Source organism: Ictalurus furcatus, chromosome 12, assembly GCF_023375685.1.
Source record: "Ictalurus furcatus strain D&B chromosome 12, Billie_1.0, whole genome shotgun sequence".
Classification (NCBI taxonomy): Eukaryota; Metazoa; Chordata; class Actinopteri; order Siluriformes; family Ictaluridae; genus Ictalurus; species Ictalurus furcatus.
Window position 1 is genome coordinate 28,657,188 of NC_071266.1, and position 17,736 is coordinate 28,674,923.

Here is a 17,736-nt window from a genome sequence, read left to right on the forward strand (position 1 = left end):
CTGCATACAGACAAATGTGCAAAGCCTGTCACAAAAATAATCATTATACAATGCATGAGTCACACACAAACAGAGAAGCAACATAACACACATGGAACTGATCATGTAAGAGTAAGTCATGATGAAATGTTCCTTAGGACTGAACTCTACCAAGTCATTGAGAAGGATGGAGTGAAAAGAACGAGCTGCAGACTGGACATGAACAATGGACTGAAATCCTCAAGGTAAACAACCAGAAACGGATTGTAAAGCTAGACGCAGCTGCAGCTTGTAGTGTCATATCTCTGAAACATCTGGATGCGTTGAAATTTGACAGAAATGACATGAGAAATCCACGACGTAAACTCGTGACGTATTCTGGCCACAAGATGTCGCCATTGGGTCAGCAATGCCTTGAATAGCAATACAAAGACAAGCTTTACACTCTGGGATTTCAAGTAATTGAGAAATATGCTTGTGCATATTGTGCACAGTGAAATTCTTTTCTTTTGCATACCCCAGCATGTTAGGAAGTTGGGTTCAGAGCGTAGGGTCAACCATGATACAGGACCCCTGGACCAGAGAGGGTTAAGGGCCTTGCTCAGTGGCCCAAAAGTGGCAGCTTAGCATTGCTGGGGCTTGAACCCCCGACCTTCCGATCAGTAACTTAGATCCTGTACCACCAAGCCACTGCTGCCCCATACTATGACTATAGTTAATATATAAAGATATATCTTGTTATGTACTAGTAATGTTAAATGTTAAGTAAAGAGAAAGAGTTTTAAAAAGGGTGAGTGTATTGTGTTGTATATGTTATGTTGCAATATTGGAGTGAACACTGTGAGGCGCTACTGCATTACTGTCTTGATATGAGAACAACACATGAGTAAAAGATCATCAGTTCAACCACATGCCCACTCTTGTTATTATATACATTACAACAACCTAAAGAATATATTGTATGGTTCAGATCTATGGTTTTGACTTGGAACTTCAACGCTGCCATAGAGACCAATGATATTCCCCTGTTTTGAAGGTTACAACCAGCCTCATCAACACACTGCAATCAAAATATATTTATACAAAAATATTCACAAAAGCATTTTCTGCCGTGCTCAAGCAATTATGGTTTTGTACATTTTGGGGTTTTTTTTTTTCTTTTCTTTTGTTGTAAAATCAGTTCTGAGGTTTATTATCTCTTTTCTTGTGCGGTGCCATAGTGATTGTATGTTTGTTTGGTTTTTACTGCAGAAGACTGTGTAACCATCACTTGTAAACAACAGTCAACCTTTGTGCATTCATGTAAACGTTGTCATGGTGATAGCTTCAGGTGTTGCACCTAAAACATGAATGTATGAACAAAGTATTTACTGTACTGTTAAACAATGAATTAGGACAGCATTCACTTCAAATCAACATATAGGTCACATGTCATTAACAGCAGTTAGCTAATGTTAGCATACAGTATGTGTGTATTTATAAATCAACATCTGTTTTATTTCACAGCCATGGTGTGCCAAATTTATAAACTTTATTTTTTGCTTGACAGAATGCTCCAGTGGATTTTGTGGTACACTTTGGGTTGTTATGGTGATGACAACCCAATAGTAACACAAAGAGAAATTAATGGCAAACTCATTATCAAATAAGAAATGACTGAGCATTAGATTAAAGTATTGTGTATATTAAAGCAGAGCATTAATTATACACAAGAACATTACACGTGTTTATAATATTTGTAATATGAGTGCAATTCGAATGGAAGCTTTAACGTAAGTTAATTAAATATAACAAAAGTAAATGATACAATAAAATCTGATCCTTTAGAAGAATATTTTCCATTTAACTGCAAAAAAAGAATTATGTAGAGCACTATGTATGCACCTTTTACATCTATCTTCACAAACCAGTCCAGAACTGAATCTGTGGAACGATAAGTTTGCGTGTCAGCATCTTGAACCTGTATGTCCGAAGAGTACAGTTCAGATGACGCAGATCTAAAATTGGCCGCATACTCCTCTATTGTTTGCTGACCAGTAAATAATGGCTGTAAAAACCTCCCTTCCTTAGGGAATGGGGAACATGTTCTATGGCCCCTTTGTAAAAGAGGGATCTTAATTCCTGCACTAATGCCGGGCTCTGCTCTGTGCTGACTACTGTGGTGAGCACACCTCTGAACCGGGGAGGGGGTCGAGCTATAAACTGGACCTGGTAACCCTTTTCTACAGTAGACAGAACCCATGGAGACACATTTGGCAGTTGTTTCCTTCTCTTTTTTTTAAAGGGATAGAAAAGTCCAGAGATTTTGAGAAAAGATAGAGAGGAAATGAAGCGTCTTTTTGCTTCTTTATACAAACAACTGACATGCGGTCTCGCTGAAGATAATAAGGCTGATGGTGCGATTCACAGGTGCCATATATATATCATGCGACGCGCTTAATTGCCACGTCACCTGATCACGGCAGGCCTATAAATAGGCATGATTTCACACAAGCTTCAGATGCCAGTCGCACGCGTGCGCACTCCCCATACTGTTATGCTAAATGTAACGTGGAGTTCCCTTTTGAAAGGGAACTGGACGTTTTGGACATTCCTAGAACATTCAGAAATAACGTTTCCATAACTTAATGGGGATGTTATGGAAACATTCTTGTAACATAAAATTGTTAGCTGGGAATCAGCTGTGTGCAGAATGATATAAATCTGATGCATTACAGTTAAACCTTTAGTGTTTGTGTTGGCTTTTCCTGATGACCATCTGTACGAAAGATATGGATATTTGGCAGATGGTGTAGTTTATCTCTGCCGGCTTCTTGAGCCGCACATTATAAATGTGACACAACGATGCCACCCCCTTACTTTGGTGGCATTATTCCTGTCCTAATATATTTTCACAAATTGATATATATTTATTAATATTTTTTAATATTTCATTTTACAAATTATATACAATTATATTATATGAAATTATATTAAATATATTGTGGTTATAAGTTTCCAATCCGTTTATTCTCACTGACACATTTACACAATCAGTAATGTTCCAGAGATTCAGCAGCAGCAACAGTGAGGTTTTTTGTGCTTAGTGTAAGTTTCAATTCCTTCTGGTTTCGCATAATCTTTAAAGAAAGTTTATAACCAGCTTCATGAAACCTGTTAACCTTAATTAACCCGGGTTGGATTAGTTTGGTTTTGTCAACTCTAAACTTATTCTGCAACTCTGAGTTTGTTCAACTCGCTTGCCCTCAGGGCTTTGTTTGTTTGTTTGTTTGTTTGTTTGTTTTTCTTTCTTGTAAAAGCAGTTCTGATGTTTATTATCTCTTTTCTTGTGTGGTGCCATTGTGATTGTCTTTTTGTTTGGTTTTTACTGCAGACAACTGTGTAACCATCAGTTGTACACAACCTTTAACCTTTATGCATAAATGTAAATGTTGCCATGGTGGCAGCTTCAGTATTACTTGTATTATGTTAAACAATGAATTAGGACAGCGTTTACCTCTAATCAACATATAGGTCACGTGTCATTAACAGCAGTTAGCTATCATTAGCATACAGGAGGTGTGTATTTATAAATCAACATCTGATTTATTTCACAGCTGTAGCGTGCCAAATTTATACACTTTTTTTTTACTTGACAGAATGTTCCAGTGGATTTTGTGGTACACTTGGTGATGGAGGCCCAATTTCACATCAGCGCTCCATAGGGAAATGGATATGCCTTTTTTTAATTGTTTAACTGGCACAGCATAAAGATGGAGGTGATGTAAATGACCCTTGGTAGCATGTCTATAATATAACAGATTTTAGGTAGATCCAAAAAGCAAAAAAGGTCAGCACACACCTGTTTATTTTTCCAGACAATAATAACACAATGAGAAACATGTAAGTAAGAAATCTTTCTTTTTAGTTTACTGTTAAGATAATGAAAAATGTAATATGTTATAAGGTGTATTAGCAAATAATGCAACAGTTACTTCACAGTTATTTCAAGTGAAATGCGAAATAAATTTGCCGCTTTGTCACTAAGGCAGAGCATTAATTATACACAAGAACATTACACGTGTTTATAATATTTGTAATATGAGTGCAATTAGAATGGAAGATTAAACGTGAGTTAATTAAATGTAACAAAAGTGAATGCAATATGAATACAATACAAGCCGATCCTTTAGAATAATATTTTTAAGGTTAATTGCAAAAAAAAAATTATGTAGAGACTTTATGTCTATTATAAGAAATTAGCAATGTAGGTTTAAGTAAATTAATTCCCTATAAAACACATTTTAGCAGGAATTTGAATAATATTATTGTGATAATTATAATGCATGTGTTTTATGCTTTAGGCGATTCATTGGATATAATTGTAGATAAGTATTTTATTTTATTTTATAGAATTTTATTGTTAATTCACTCAGGCGTAGTCTGCTTCCTCTTCCTCTGTGAATCCACTTTTAACAGCTTCTTGAATGCTCTTTATCTCTTCTGGAGCAGCAGGAGGGAGAATGGCGAGCAGCTCTTTATCAATCTTCTCCAGTCTTGCATCACTCTTCCTTTCAAACTCATCCTTGTTCTTGAGCACAAGGCGTAAGATGGCTTTCTGAGCCTCATCACAGGAGTTCTGTAACTGCTGACGCTCATAAAGAAACTCTGGCTTTTCCTTGTCCATGGCCATCAGTTTTCCCAGAGAGCTGACACGGTCCATTAGGTGCTTGGTGGACACCTCGGTGTAGGTTGTAGCAATCATGTTGACAAGGTCGGCAATGTTAGTGGCATGAAAGGCTTGATTATAAAGCAGATCCTTGGAGAAGAGCTTTGCATCATAGGCAAGTGATTGTGTCTTCTCAGATGTGGAAACAAAATCTTTAAGGGTTCTGGTCAGGCTGGTTTTCACGATGTTGGACACCATTTGAAAGAAGCGAACCATCTTCTCCCACTGCTCCTTCACTCTCCCCATGGCATCCATACCTTTGACCAGCATTTTTATGGTGGTGTTAAAGTCTACCTCTTTGATCTCACAGTCCCTCATGGTGATTAGGATTTCAGTCAGCTCCTTTTGGTTCTTCTCCATGTTCTCTACACACTTCTCATAGATCTCTCTGGTCTTGTCCAGTTGAGCACGGCTCTGCACTATCTTGAACCTAGCATTCTCTGATGCCCTTACTGAAGCTCTCATATTCTCAGATTTACTTTCTTCTTTATACATCATTGGTGGTTTGGGTGCCAGGGCAGGAGACTTTGTGACATCTTTACTTTTGCTGTCGAAACTGCGAGCTGATTTAGTCAGGTTTGTGATCCTTTCAATCAACTGATTTGTTTGGGCTTTTTCACAGTTCCCCTCTGGTGCGTACTTTGCTAGTTCTTCACAGATCTCAATGCCCTTATCACAAATATTTTGGGCTATCTCTTTTGCTTGGCAGTTTGGGATTTTTTCTAAACTCACCTTGATTCTTTTGAACTGATTTTTCTGGAAATCTGTTACTGTAGCTTTATTCTTTTGATCATACAAGTCTTTCCAGTTAATCATGTTGTCATGCACAAACGTTTGTACATTCTCTGTGCAGATCAGGATTTCTGAAGACTTGCTATAAATATTAATTACATCAATAGCAGATTCTTGGCCTTTAATGTAATTCTTCGTATCAGAAATGTTTTTGGAAGCTTCACAGAGTTGGGTCACTGGTTTGGTAAAGACGGCTGTTACTCCATTAACAATAGCTGTGAAGCACTCAGTAAAACCTGAAATAAGATCCATACCTATCATTTCCCATCCACTTGGTAGTGAATTCATTGCTTCCTTGTAACTTTCCTGTGCTTCCTGAAGTTGCCTTTCCATGCTTTTCATTGCTTTCTCTGAGCGTGCATTGACTTCTTCTGATGACTGTTTCCTCAGCTTGGCCTCATCCAGTTTCTTCTTGACAGCATCCAGCTCCTCCCCATAAAAGTGCTCAGCATTTACACATGCTTCCAGCAGTTCTTGGATAATATTGATGACATCAGTGAACCGCTTTTCTGTTGAATTGGCCAACTCAAGACAGTCATCTGCAATGACACGAATGTTCTCCAGCTGATCAGGGAGGTGGGCTTGTACAACCTCATCATTGTCTTGGAACAGGATCTTCACAGCTGTCTTCATGTAATCTGGAACTGCCATGGTGTGGAGTCTAATCTGATCCATGTTCTTATGGGCCTCGTTGAAAGCCCACCAGCCAGAGTTACACACCTGCATGAGGCAGGCACGAAATGAATCTGGGTATCTGATGTACTTGTAGCCATCTTTAGGTGGGTTCTTGTTAATGGAGAAATCTATATTGGAGGAGATGAAGACCAGCTCTCCCAGGATGGCTATGGAGAGTGGAGCAGGAGTCAGATACTCCTCCCAGTTGGCGTACGGCTGCATCACAAGCTTGGTCTGGTTTCTCATCTCCTTTGCTGTGGTGAGGCTTTGATTTTTCTTTGCAATTTGGGAATCCATGGCTTCCTTGTTTCTGCTAAATCAAAGAGAAAATGAATTGATTGTACATTTAATATACACAATAATAACCTATATTAATTTTGTACATTTGTATATAGGTAATAAACAACAAACAAATTTCTCAGATGTTGTGGTCCATCATGGAGCTGTTCATTTAAAAGTGAAAAATGTTAAATAAAATGTATTTAAACAATTGAATGGAGATTAATGGGTGCACTGCAAGGATTCTAGAAATAAATGAACTTAGTTCAGGTGAAATTATAATATTTTTTTTGTATTTTTTGTAAGACCTGAACATAGTAAGTGTGCATTATTCTTTGTGCCCATAGCCAAAAAAAAGATAAGTACTGAAAATGAAGCTAAATTTGCATTTGTGATAAAAGTGATAAAACATCTGTGATAAAACATCACTATGCTGCAAACCATAATAATAAACTGAACCATGTTGCACATAGACAACAGCAGAGACCGCTGACTTTTAGTGGAGCAGGGTTCAGTTATTTGGTGGATGCACAAGTACAGGTGGAGTGTTTACATCTGTCAAACTGACTGAACTAAAAATATTTGATTGATCCACACCAAATAAATTAGATGTAAATGTGTTGAACATTATACAGACTTTAACATTATAACACTCGTCTTCTGCCTGATCCTCGCACTCTAGTCCCGTTCGCCCGCGCTTGCCTCCAACCAGGTACCGTAACAGAATTCAAGAATTCAGTGGCTTTTAAATCATTCCTAACTATATAAAAAGGATTCAATGTGCACTAAATAAAATCTTTTTTTTTAAGTTCAGAACAGAGTCCCTCTTCCTACCTTGATATCCTGATAGTTTTTAGTGACGGTGTGGAGGATCTCTGCCAGCTCTGCAACCCAAATGGAGCAGTGTCACAAAACAGAAAGCCCCTGTGTATTTATCATCTGTATCCACCCTCCCCTTTCACCCCACCTCTGCTACAATCTAGTATAAAAGGCTCTGATCTTAAAATCTCACACGAGTGACTGTGGTGAGCTAGAAGAGAAATAACAGCATACAAAAAGATTTCTGTCTTTAAGAATCCTGTGGGAAGGTTGCATTCTGCTTTTCTGAGTGCTATATTCATTTTTTAGTGTTTAAAAATGTAATAACTGAGCGTTTTGAGTCAAACTGGTAAAATATGAAAAAAATAAATGACTATGACAAAAAGGAAATAAATATGAAAAACAGAACAATGTAATGTAACCTTGTGTAACTTGAGACTAGTGTAAAATGAGGCTGAGGTGGAGCTCCACAGAATAGAATTTAATGGTGGACTTTTTTTTATTAACTTTCCTATAGAATGTTTTTTTTTTTCTTTTAATAAAATGCATTCTGTAAGAGATATCACAGATGGCTAGAGACAGTGGAGGGGATTGTTAAAATTATCTTATGGTCTCATTAGTTTTTTTTCCCCCTATAGCACTCTTACTTTTTGTTTCAGAGTAATATGACCCAGCTTTATTCACCTGAGTAAGTTGAATTCCAGTATTCACATATTCACGTATTCACACTATTTTTAAAAGAAAATTTAAAAATACAAAAATAAATATATTTTTTCAGAAATGAAATTACCAGAATAAATTATTTTCTCTTATGGTTTTTCCATTTTCTGTGTTGAAATGTTGTGTTTGTCGCTGCAGAGTTGTGCTGAAGAACACAGCGGAGGCTGTTATTGTTCCATTAAAAGGTGGCATCTCCACCCTGAATGAAGTCTATCAGGCCCTGATTAAAGCAGATGTAGATCCTGTTACTGGGCAATGCTCCAACTACGTCTACATCAGACAGCAGATAGTGCAGGCTCATCAGTTCCTGGAGCAGTCAGAACAGACGGCCAGTTCAGGGTTAAAGAGTCTGAATGAAAACTTGGAGAGACTTACACAAGAGGAGGGAAAACTCAAACATGAGATCAATAATACAAGAAACACCTTAGAGGATTTAAGAACAGAGCAGGCATCTAGTGAAAAATTACTCAGAGATTCTCAGGGAGCTCTGGAGCTGGCCAGGACAAACCTGAATTCAACAAAACAGACACTTCAGGATCAGGAAAACAGGAAACACAATGCTGAAATAATCACAGGTGTTGGGGCGGGGCTGTTTTAATACCAGGTGTTGGATGGATTGCAGGTGAGAATTACATCATATAGATAAACATAATGATATCAGAACTGTTAGATACTGTACATTATCGTAATCATGTGTGAATGTTATTTCTGACTATTTCATTTCTTCCTTCTCTGTACAGGTTCTGCCATGTTGATTGCTGGTGCAGTTGAAATGGATCAGGCAGTCCATGCTATCAGAGAGGCTGAAGAGGAAGTGAGAAAGTCTGATGCTGAAGTGAAAAAATAGCAATGTAAAGTGTCCGAGTACGAGTCCAAAATTTCCCAGACCAGGCGTGACATCAGTGAGAAAGATGACAAGCTGAAGCAGACGCATGAAGAAATCCAAAAGGTGAAGAAGCAAATCGAGTCTGTAGCTGAGTTCCAGGAGAAAGTGAGAAGTGCCGTCCACCTCCTGGGTGTTCTGAGCGGGAGGGCCAGCGTGGCTGAACATCAGACTCGCAGATTCATCCTCCAGGAGCCTGTGATGAAGGTGATGGAGGATGTGATGAAGGCCACAGAGAAAATCACAGGGAATGAGCTCCTCTACAACAATGACATGCCAAAGCTACTCGATCAGCTGAAGGAGAACAGCCAGCGATTGGCAGCCATCTGTGCCTCAGAGGAGAACAGCTCTAAGAATAAAACCACTTAACACTGGTTATGTTTTTTTAAACAGACATTCACTGAATAATGGATATTTTGTGGATTCTTCAGTCAATATATAACTTGTGCTACTTCAAAACTGCATGTCAGATGTTTGTACAAAAAAAGATAGTGTTAAATAAGCAATGGTTCCTTGTCATAGAAAATAGGTTTAATGTGATTGTACACAGTGTCTGTAAGACTAAATTATAGCAGGCTTACTTTACTTTTGTTTATGCTGAAAGAGTAACTTGCAGGAGCATTAAAACCACTAAATATAATCATAAAATAAATACAATAAAAGGATGTTGCAGTCAAGTTTGTTAAATGTACACTGTTGTTTTTTGTATTCAGTTTTTTGTATTGTATTGTCCACGAGCTCCTACACAACAGAAGCAGATGAACGTTTATATAAAACCATCATTTTAAATAAGTAACAAAACAATCTCAACAAGGGGAGGCACAGCTAAGCTATCATGATCTGGGTTTAGCTGCTGAAAAGCCATGTAGTGTACATTATCTTTCCTTCTGCTCTGATCAGATCATGTTCACGTAAACTGGAACTCATATAGACATTTACACACCTTGTTTTCCTGCTCAGCATCAGAAGATATTACTGTTTCAGCTTCAATCTCTTTTACTGGTTTAAAAACCCCCGTCGTATATCCATTTTCCATTTACATGGACATCTATAATCTAATTATTGACCTTATTCTGAATAAGACAATATTGTGATTAAGGTGTTTACATGAGTCGCTTTTAGAATACTCCTTTCATGTTCCATGAAAGTTTCATGTTCATTTAAAGTTTGTTAAATGTACACTATTTGTTTTTTTATTTATATTTAAGCTTATTATTATATTTAAACCATTGTTAAAATAATCTTGATGTTAAAATGATTTTGGCCAGACTGATGTGGAAGTCTGTTAAAATCCATCCATCTTCAACCGCTTACTCCTTTTCAGGTTCGCAGGGGAACCTGGAGCTTATCCCAGGGAGCATAGGGCACAAGGCAGGGTACACCCTGGACAGGGTGCCAGTCCATCGCAGGGCACACAATCACACACCAGACACTTTAGACACGCCAATCAGCCTACCATGCATGTCTTTGTATTGGGGGAGGAAACTGGAGTACCCGGAGAAAACCCCCACAGCACAGGAGGAACATGCATACTCCGCACACACAGAGCCACGGGAACCGAACCCCGACCCTGGCGGCGTGAGGCAAATGTGCTAACCATTAAGCCACCGTGCGCCCCTGTCTGTTAAAATATGAAATTAAAATAAATCAGTATAAAGCTTGTGGAATGCAATACGTTATTCTTTCATTAAATACTCACACAAATGCCATCAGTGTTGGGTAAATTACTCAAAAAGTAATCCACTACAGATGACTAATTACTACTTAAAAACTGTTATTTGATTACATTACTGATTACTTTACTTTCAAGTTACTTTCAAAACTATCAGACCTACAAAAACCTACCTACAAAAACCTACACTACAAAGTGAAACTCAGAGTTCTTTCAGTTATTCTAGTGTGTCAATGTATGACCTGATCAGAAAAAGTGGGATTTATTATAAAACATGTCACTGTGTGTAAGACTACCAGACCGATAAAATATTAAACTTTTCTAACTAGACTAGTTTGGTGCGGTTAAGCCAGTCACTCATCCTGAAAGCACCGTTAATCAAGCCGCACATAAATTTTATGGGCGCTGCTTTTACACACTTAGCGTTAACACCACCGAAAGCCAGCGTCCGTACTGACTTGTGTAGGACTGTGTGAGCTAGCGTTTGGCAGAAGTGAGAGACCGTCAGCCAATAAGACACTAGTCTTTCCACGTATTTTCCTGAAAACACTGTCTGATTGGTCTCGCCTCCGTTCACTGAAGATATAAAATTACAACACCACCGCCTTCTTTTACTGATGTTCAGTTACGTAGCGACAAACCGCTCCGAGTGAAGAATTATTCCGGGTTCAGATACCAGTCATGTGCTTCCCACAGCATGGAGCTCACACAACATGGAGTTCCCTTTGAAAAGGGTAATTGATTTATTTTAAAAATGCATTTTATTGCATGTTCTTTCTTTAACAATAAATTTGTAAAGCAGTTAAAGTAATTTTATTGAAATCAGTAACTGTAATGAAATTACATACAAAATGTAATGCGCTACATAACTGTGTTATCAGAAACTGTCATTAATTATGATACTCCCGCTGGAGTGATCTTGTTAAACAGGAGCCCATCATTTTCTTTATGCCAGGTTTTGGTTAAAAACAACAAGTCCAGCTTTTTATCGGTAAGAAAATTCGATAAAAGCAGCGCCTTGTTATTCACGGATCGTGCACTGAATAATGTGGCATAAGCCAGACTCTGAAGCGGAGACGACAGTGGTTTAATCTCCAGGAACTGATATTAAATTAGTATGATCAACACCAGTACGGAGCAGTTTGTTGGTCTTACGTCGTCAGGTAGGGACAAAGATGTTAGGAGAGGATGAGACAGCAGAACTGCTCCTCAAACCCCGATGGATATATTGTTTAGGACGTAGCAATCCAGCGTGTGGACAGCAGTGACGTGCGGTCATGGGAGGCCTCCCCTGTGTCATCATGAAATGTAAAAAATAAATAATGATTAATATATATATATATATATATATATATATATATATATATATATATATATATATATATATATGTCCACTGATCTGTGATAGAAATGTAATTATTGTATGATTCCAATCATTCCAATGATTTTTATAATCAGTATCACTGAATTTGTGTATTTTCCTGTTCAAATACGGGGGAAAGACACGAAGGGGGGCAGCGACGAGCTGAGCCTCCTCTCGGATTGCGCAATCCCTCACAAACTGGATTGAGCTGCTCATTTTTTTTTTCTTTTTTTCCCAGCTTGAGCATGTGCAATTGATCTCTCTGTATGTCACCAAGGTAATATTTGTACACACTTTAATTATATCTCCTCACATTCCATAGACTAGGTCATGTATTTCACTTATGCGTATAACTTATTAGTCTTGCTGATCTGACATAACACCACAGTGAAAAAGCAGGAGGGGAGGCAGACAGTACCTCTGCCTCACTGGAGGGGGCGTGTGTGAGCATACGGGCTTGTTCTGCTATTATTCTTCTTCACGTATTACAGACAAATGGCACTGTGGGTAATATGCTAGCTAAAATATTCAAGTAGAGAAAGTCAAGTGCATCGCATCAGTCCGTTTATTTTTATTTTTAAAATGGAAGATTATATAGATAAGCTAAAACATTTCGCAAAACTGGACTTTCAATCAATACTGGAAGGGATAAATAATAGAAGACCGATGCCGGAGCTAAAAGATTTGCTTCAATTGACGGGACAGAAGATAACACGCTCTTTTCACACGGAGCGGTACACCCGAAATCACTGGCTGTGTGGTTGTGCTCCGAGAAACCGCCTTTTCTGCTTTCCATGCCTTTTGTTCTCAACGAGTGACAACGTCTGGACTACAACGGGATTTTGTGACTTGAAAAATATACCAAGAAGCCTCAGCAGACATGAAAGTTCAACTACTCACCTTCAAAGCCAAATTGCTTTAAAAACTTTTTGAAGCGCAAGGATAGATTTGGCTTTGAACGAACAGCAGAGAAAAAATATTAGCGTCCACAATGCTAAGGTAAAGGAAAACAAAGAGATTTTAAAAGACCTCATTAATGCAACTTGCTTCCTATCCTAACAGCAATTAGCATTTCGTGGTAACGATGAGAGTGTGACCTCTTCTAATCGTGGCAACTATGTAGAACTATTACATGCTTTTGCTGAGAAAGATGATAGGTTAGCTAGACATTTGGAGACATCCACTGTGTTTTCGGGCTTATCAAACAGAATTCAGAACAATTTAATTGAAGCATTAAGTGATGTGATTAGAAATGATATAAAAAAGGAGATTAATGTAGCCCTATTTGTTGCTGTAGAAGTAGACGAGACAACGATTTTCACAAACAAAGCCCAGATCTGTCATGCGTTCTGTGGCGTGAAGTGAGGTGGCCTGTGAAGTGAGAGAGGTGTTTTGGGGATTTGATGATGTGAGTAATGACAGATGAGTAAAGGTAAGACCATGCATACAGTGTTGTATAGTCCACGACAAAAATAAAAGACCAGACTTTTTTATATAATAACTAAGAAAAAAATTATACAAAACAAGATAAGAAAAAAATTAAGTTATTTTAAAGAATAAAACTACATTTGTCTTTTTGCTGTGGACTGTATAAACTTTCATTTGTATCGAATGAGTATGAATTGTGGAATTGTGATGGCAAATTATGAACACACGTAGGGTGCAGAGAAAATGTGCTCTCTCTGAACCGCTATAAATTTAACCTTCTTCTTTGGCCAAATATGTACCTTACATATGTGTGTGTAAAGAATGTTGATATAGGATATGAAACATAACCAGTAGTCAATGTGCAAGCAGCCAGTTGAATGGTGATTTTATGCTACTCTGTTGAATTCATATATTTGTAAATCTGACTTTGAAAGAGTCAGTGCCTCCCAGTCACGAACCTCACCGCACGTCACTGGTCAACAGAGTTTGTAAGAGACTTTGGCTAGACAATAAGAGCTCTGTTTTAATTTCAGAAGCTCGCGTGTAGTGTACCTTAAGGCCATGGTCATTAAGTGCACACCCATTGTTGTACCCTGCATGTCTGGTAATTGTCAATGACTTATGAAGCAACCCTTTTTCCCATGAAGACTGCATTTTCAGAGAAATTGAACTGAAAGAAAATGTTGTACCTGCATGTCTGATAATCATCAATGACTTATGAAGCAACCCTTTTTCCCCTGAAGACTGCATTTTCAGAGAAATTGAACTGAAAGAAAATGTTGTACCTGCATGTCTGGTAATCGTCAATGACTTATGAAGCAACCCTTTTTCCCCTGAAGACTGCATTTTCAGAGAAATTGAACTGAAAGAAAATGTTGTACCTGCATGTCTGGTAATCGTCAATGACTTATGAAGCAACCCTTTTTCCTCTGAAGACTGCATTTTCAGAGAAATTGAACTGAAAGAAAACGTACAGGAGAATGTTCTGGCTTTTTAGCATTTGTGTTTACTTCAAAGCTATTTTGGGGGACTGGGACTGTTTGTTTTTTGTTGTTGTTTTTTTGCAAATCCTGCTCACACAGTTATTTTAGTTTGTACCTACCTGCAAAGTTTTCTAATCAATTATATGAGTTGGGTCTGTTTCTCAAAATATAAACAAACTAGTAGCCTAATTTAAACCACCGTGACCCTGGCCAGGCCGTTACGAAGAATGAATATATAAACACAGTAAATCTGACTGCTCGCTTACTCACACTCAGGTAAAAACCTCCTGCTTGGTCAACTTTCTTTTTCTTTAGCTACAGGGAAATATTTATCCACTTTTATTCACTTTATTTATCACAAAGCTCGTAGATGTCCTTTTAAACTCGCAGTTCCAATGCACAAACGCATAGTAATCCCACCAGCTTGCTTCCACCTGCACATGTCCCGATATGGACAAAAATTGCTGTGCTTTCCTCCATTACACACCTGCCTTTTCTTACTCTCCGTCTACCTGTATACTAATTAGACCCACACTCCACCCGGTGTCAAACAATGAAATTACAACAGACATTGAACACAACATAATGTCTCTTACACCCGGCCCTACATGGAAGATTACAGTTCAATACAATATTAATACAAAGAGACATTAAAGTCCAAAGTAACACTGTATAAATGTTGTATTAAACAACCCTCTGTAGGTTGGAGCTTATAGTCTTTGCAATCAGTCCTTTACATTTCCATGTGGCCCTACAATAGACAAAGCTTTGTCACAGGTCTCTCAAGTATACTGGTTTTAGTTTGTACTCGCACAGAACGTACAAGTCCATTTTTATCAGGAAAAACTTCCAAGACACGTCCCATCGACTGGGACACCTTTCTGAAGCATTGCCTTTTGAATCTCGCTTTTATTCCATGAACTGTTTTCTTAACTCTCTTTCTGCTCCAATAAAGTTGGTACCGCTGTCTGATCTCATATGAACAACTTGTCCTCATCTGCAAATAAATCTGCATAGGGAATTAATGCATCAGTGTCCAAGGAATAGGCAACTTCCAGGTGAACAGCTCTACTTGCCATGCACGTAAAGATGACTCCATAACATTTCACAATGGAGCGTCTTCTTTTGTCCTCTATAGGACCAAAATAATCCACTCCTACATTCGTAAATGGAAGAAGATCGGGAATGAGTCTCTCTTTCGGCAAGTCTGCCATCTTCTGCTCGCCCACTTAAGTTCCCCTTAACTGCTTTGTCTTAGCTTCCTCTGCTTTGTACGCATCGATTAGCTTCCTTTTCAGATACTCAGTCAGCTGCTTAGAGGAGCCCATGGTTGTTGAATGTTAGGACACGATCTGAAGAGTCAGATAATTTATTACATTCTGAAATAGTTATTCCTAATTACAATTCTTCATCTACAGAATAAGTCAATTAAGCCCTAACAAAACTTTACAACTGGCAGGGTGTCCAAACTTTTGCACATGCCACATATGGTTGTTTTTTTCCCCCTATTTCTCAAGTTAAACAAATATAAAATTACCTGTGCACTAACATTTACAGGACAATGTTAATGGCTGTACCGGGTGTGTTTACTTCAAAAATCAATGAAATATGTACATTACCAAAGAAAAACACCAAATAACTAACACAGGTTCTTTTACCTCCTGGAACACCCTACTAACTGATTTTATAATAAAACTGCACCACAGTGTATCTGACAGAATTTGTGTTGTTTACAATAAAAGGGTCATTTTGTTGTTTTACAGTTTACTGCTCAATATAGTCACTATTCTGTTACTTCAGCACTTTTACTGCTCAATATAGTAAAAGCACAGACTGTGGCTTTATCTGAGAGCAGCTGATGGAGGATGGTGTTGATGTGATGAGTGTGTCTGACATGGCTCTCATTTAGCCATGTTCTTCTGTCCCATTTCTCTCAGAGCCTTCTGCAGCTTCCAGTTTATGAAGTTTCTCTCCATCCATCTCCCTGCAGAAAATAAAAAATCAGGAATGCTCCCCACATGCAGCTGCGTGTGTCAGTGTGTGTCTAAACATCACCATCGTTCATATTGTCCTCATTCTAAAGAGTATGATGTAGATAAGGTTTAGTCCACAGTAAACAGTTTGTCTCTCTGTCTGAGCATATTGCTCTGAACACAACACTGAATACTGTAAAACATCATGTTATAATGTGTGAAGGTGTGAACATTTCTAGTAATTCCTATAAAAATACTGTGGTCAAGTGTAAATGATACACACAGGTGATGTGTTATGTCAACATGTAGTACAACAGCGCTCCCTGGTGGAACCCTGAAGAAGTGTGTGAACACAAATATATAACAACATAAATAAAGTCATTCAGATCAATTTAAAATATTTAAATAAAAGTAAAACAAATAAATATATTAATTTATGTAGTAATTAATTTATGTCATGAAGTGCTGAGTTCCAGTTTTGAGACAGAACCAAAAAAACCCCACGTCATCAGTCCGGCGTCCGAGCCAGAGCCGTGGATCGGGAGGAACAGAGGTCAGTGGGAGAGGGACGTACGAGTCTTTAATCAGAGATGAAAGAAGTTACTGGAACCTTGTTTTGTGTCCTGCGCTCTAATTGGTCAGTGGATATCATCCTCAGATCACACCGCCTAGATTGGTACACACACACACACACACACAGTGATTGACTAATGTGCTCATGCATAATAATAATAATAAGAAGAAGCACTATTTATATATTTCTTTCAGCCTTGATGTGGCCATCTTGGCCTTCAGCTCCCATCAGCCTCATCAGAATACAACCAGATCACATGACCTGGGCCCATGCTAGTCCTGCCCTGTTGACCTCACTCACCTGTTCAGTGCTTCCCCCTTAATTAGTGTCTCTAATTATATTCCAATATTCATTTGTTTAGTTGTATGTTTCTGTCATATGCTGCATTGTTTATTTCATCTATCTTACTTTTCCTTTTTTCTCTTTTCTTTTCACAGCCATCCATATAATCCTAAGAAATCTGTTTTTCTTCACCTACACAGTCAAATAAAAATAATGTTCACATGAACTGACAGTAAAATAAATGCAGCTGTAAATAGCATGATGAGCTGTACCTATTAAAATGTTCAGATTGTACATGACTTTACATTCTGAGAAATAAAGGTACTAGACTCTACTCTTCTCCCTGTGAAGGTGCAAGTGGTGAGATTTGATTAATTTGATTTGATTAATAAGAGTCCAGTGATGGACCTTGAATCATTATTAAAGGTATAAAGATTCACAATAAAACTATGAAAGAGGAACTCTTAATGGTACCATTGCAGTGACAGGAAGAACCACAGTTCAGTGCCTTTATTTGCATCCTGCTGTGTTGTGAAGCCGCGCTGAACTCGCGCATGCGCGCGGAACTTGAGTCGGTGTTAAACTTCACGTGAGACTCTGAAAATT

The 17,736-nt window shown here is 38.1% G+C and overlaps 2 protein-coding genes and 2 long non-coding RNA genes across 5 annotated transcripts in view; 2 read left to right on the forward strand and 2 right to left on the reverse strand.

Annotated features, from left to right (window-relative positions):
- Positions 1–4,278: 4,278 nt before the first annotated feature.
- LOC128615561 (uncharacterized) lies at positions 4,279–6,475 on the reverse strand. The gene has a single exon (XM_053637757.1). The coding sequence runs from the start codon at positions 6,449–6,451 to the stop codon at positions 4,391–4,393; it is 2,061 nt and encodes a 686-aa protein (XP_053493732.1). The 5' UTR covers positions 6,452–6,475; the 3' UTR covers positions 4,279–4,390.
- Positions 6,476–11,996: 5,521 nt separating this feature from the next.
- On the forward strand, positions 11,997–16,026 carry LOC128615636 (uncharacterized). Its single transcript, XR_008387237.1, has 2 exons — positions 11,997–13,322; positions 15,257–16,026. It is a non-coding gene; the product is annotated as an uncharacterized LOC128615636 (long non-coding RNA).
- Positions 16,027–16,063: 37 nt separating this feature from the next.
- Positions 16,064–17,736, reverse strand: part of LOC128615598 (3-mercaptopyruvate sulfurtransferase-like) — a 4,918-nt gene continuing 3,245 nt past the window's right edge. The window contains exons 3-4 of one of the 2 annotated variants that reach the window (XM_053637816.1): positions 16,885–16,942; positions 16,064–16,285 (exon numbers count right to left, since the gene is read on the reverse strand). In XM_053637816.1, coding sequence (XP_053493791.1) covers positions 16,259–16,285; positions 16,885–16,942 — 85 coding nt within the window. In that variant the 3' untranslated portion in view covers positions 16,064–16,258. Of the gene's footprint in view, positions 16,286–16,732; positions 16,943–17,736 lie in introns of those variants that run through there. The other variant, XM_053637815.1, reaches the window with a different exon arrangement.
- The window catches only part of LOC128615637 (uncharacterized), a 2,001-nt gene continuing 1,842 nt past the window's right edge, over positions 17,578–17,736 (forward strand). The window contains exon 1 of the long non-coding RNA XR_008387238.1: positions 17,578–17,736. This exon is cut by the window's right edge and continues 160 nt beyond it. This is a non-coding gene — a long non-coding RNA (uncharacterized LOC128615637).

Bases quoted from the DNA above. Each gene is read 5' to 3' on its own strand.
- LOC128615561 (XM_053637757.1), bottom strand. From the start codon at position 6,451: ATGGATTCCCAAATTGCAAAGAAAAATCAAAGCCTCACCACAGCAAAG.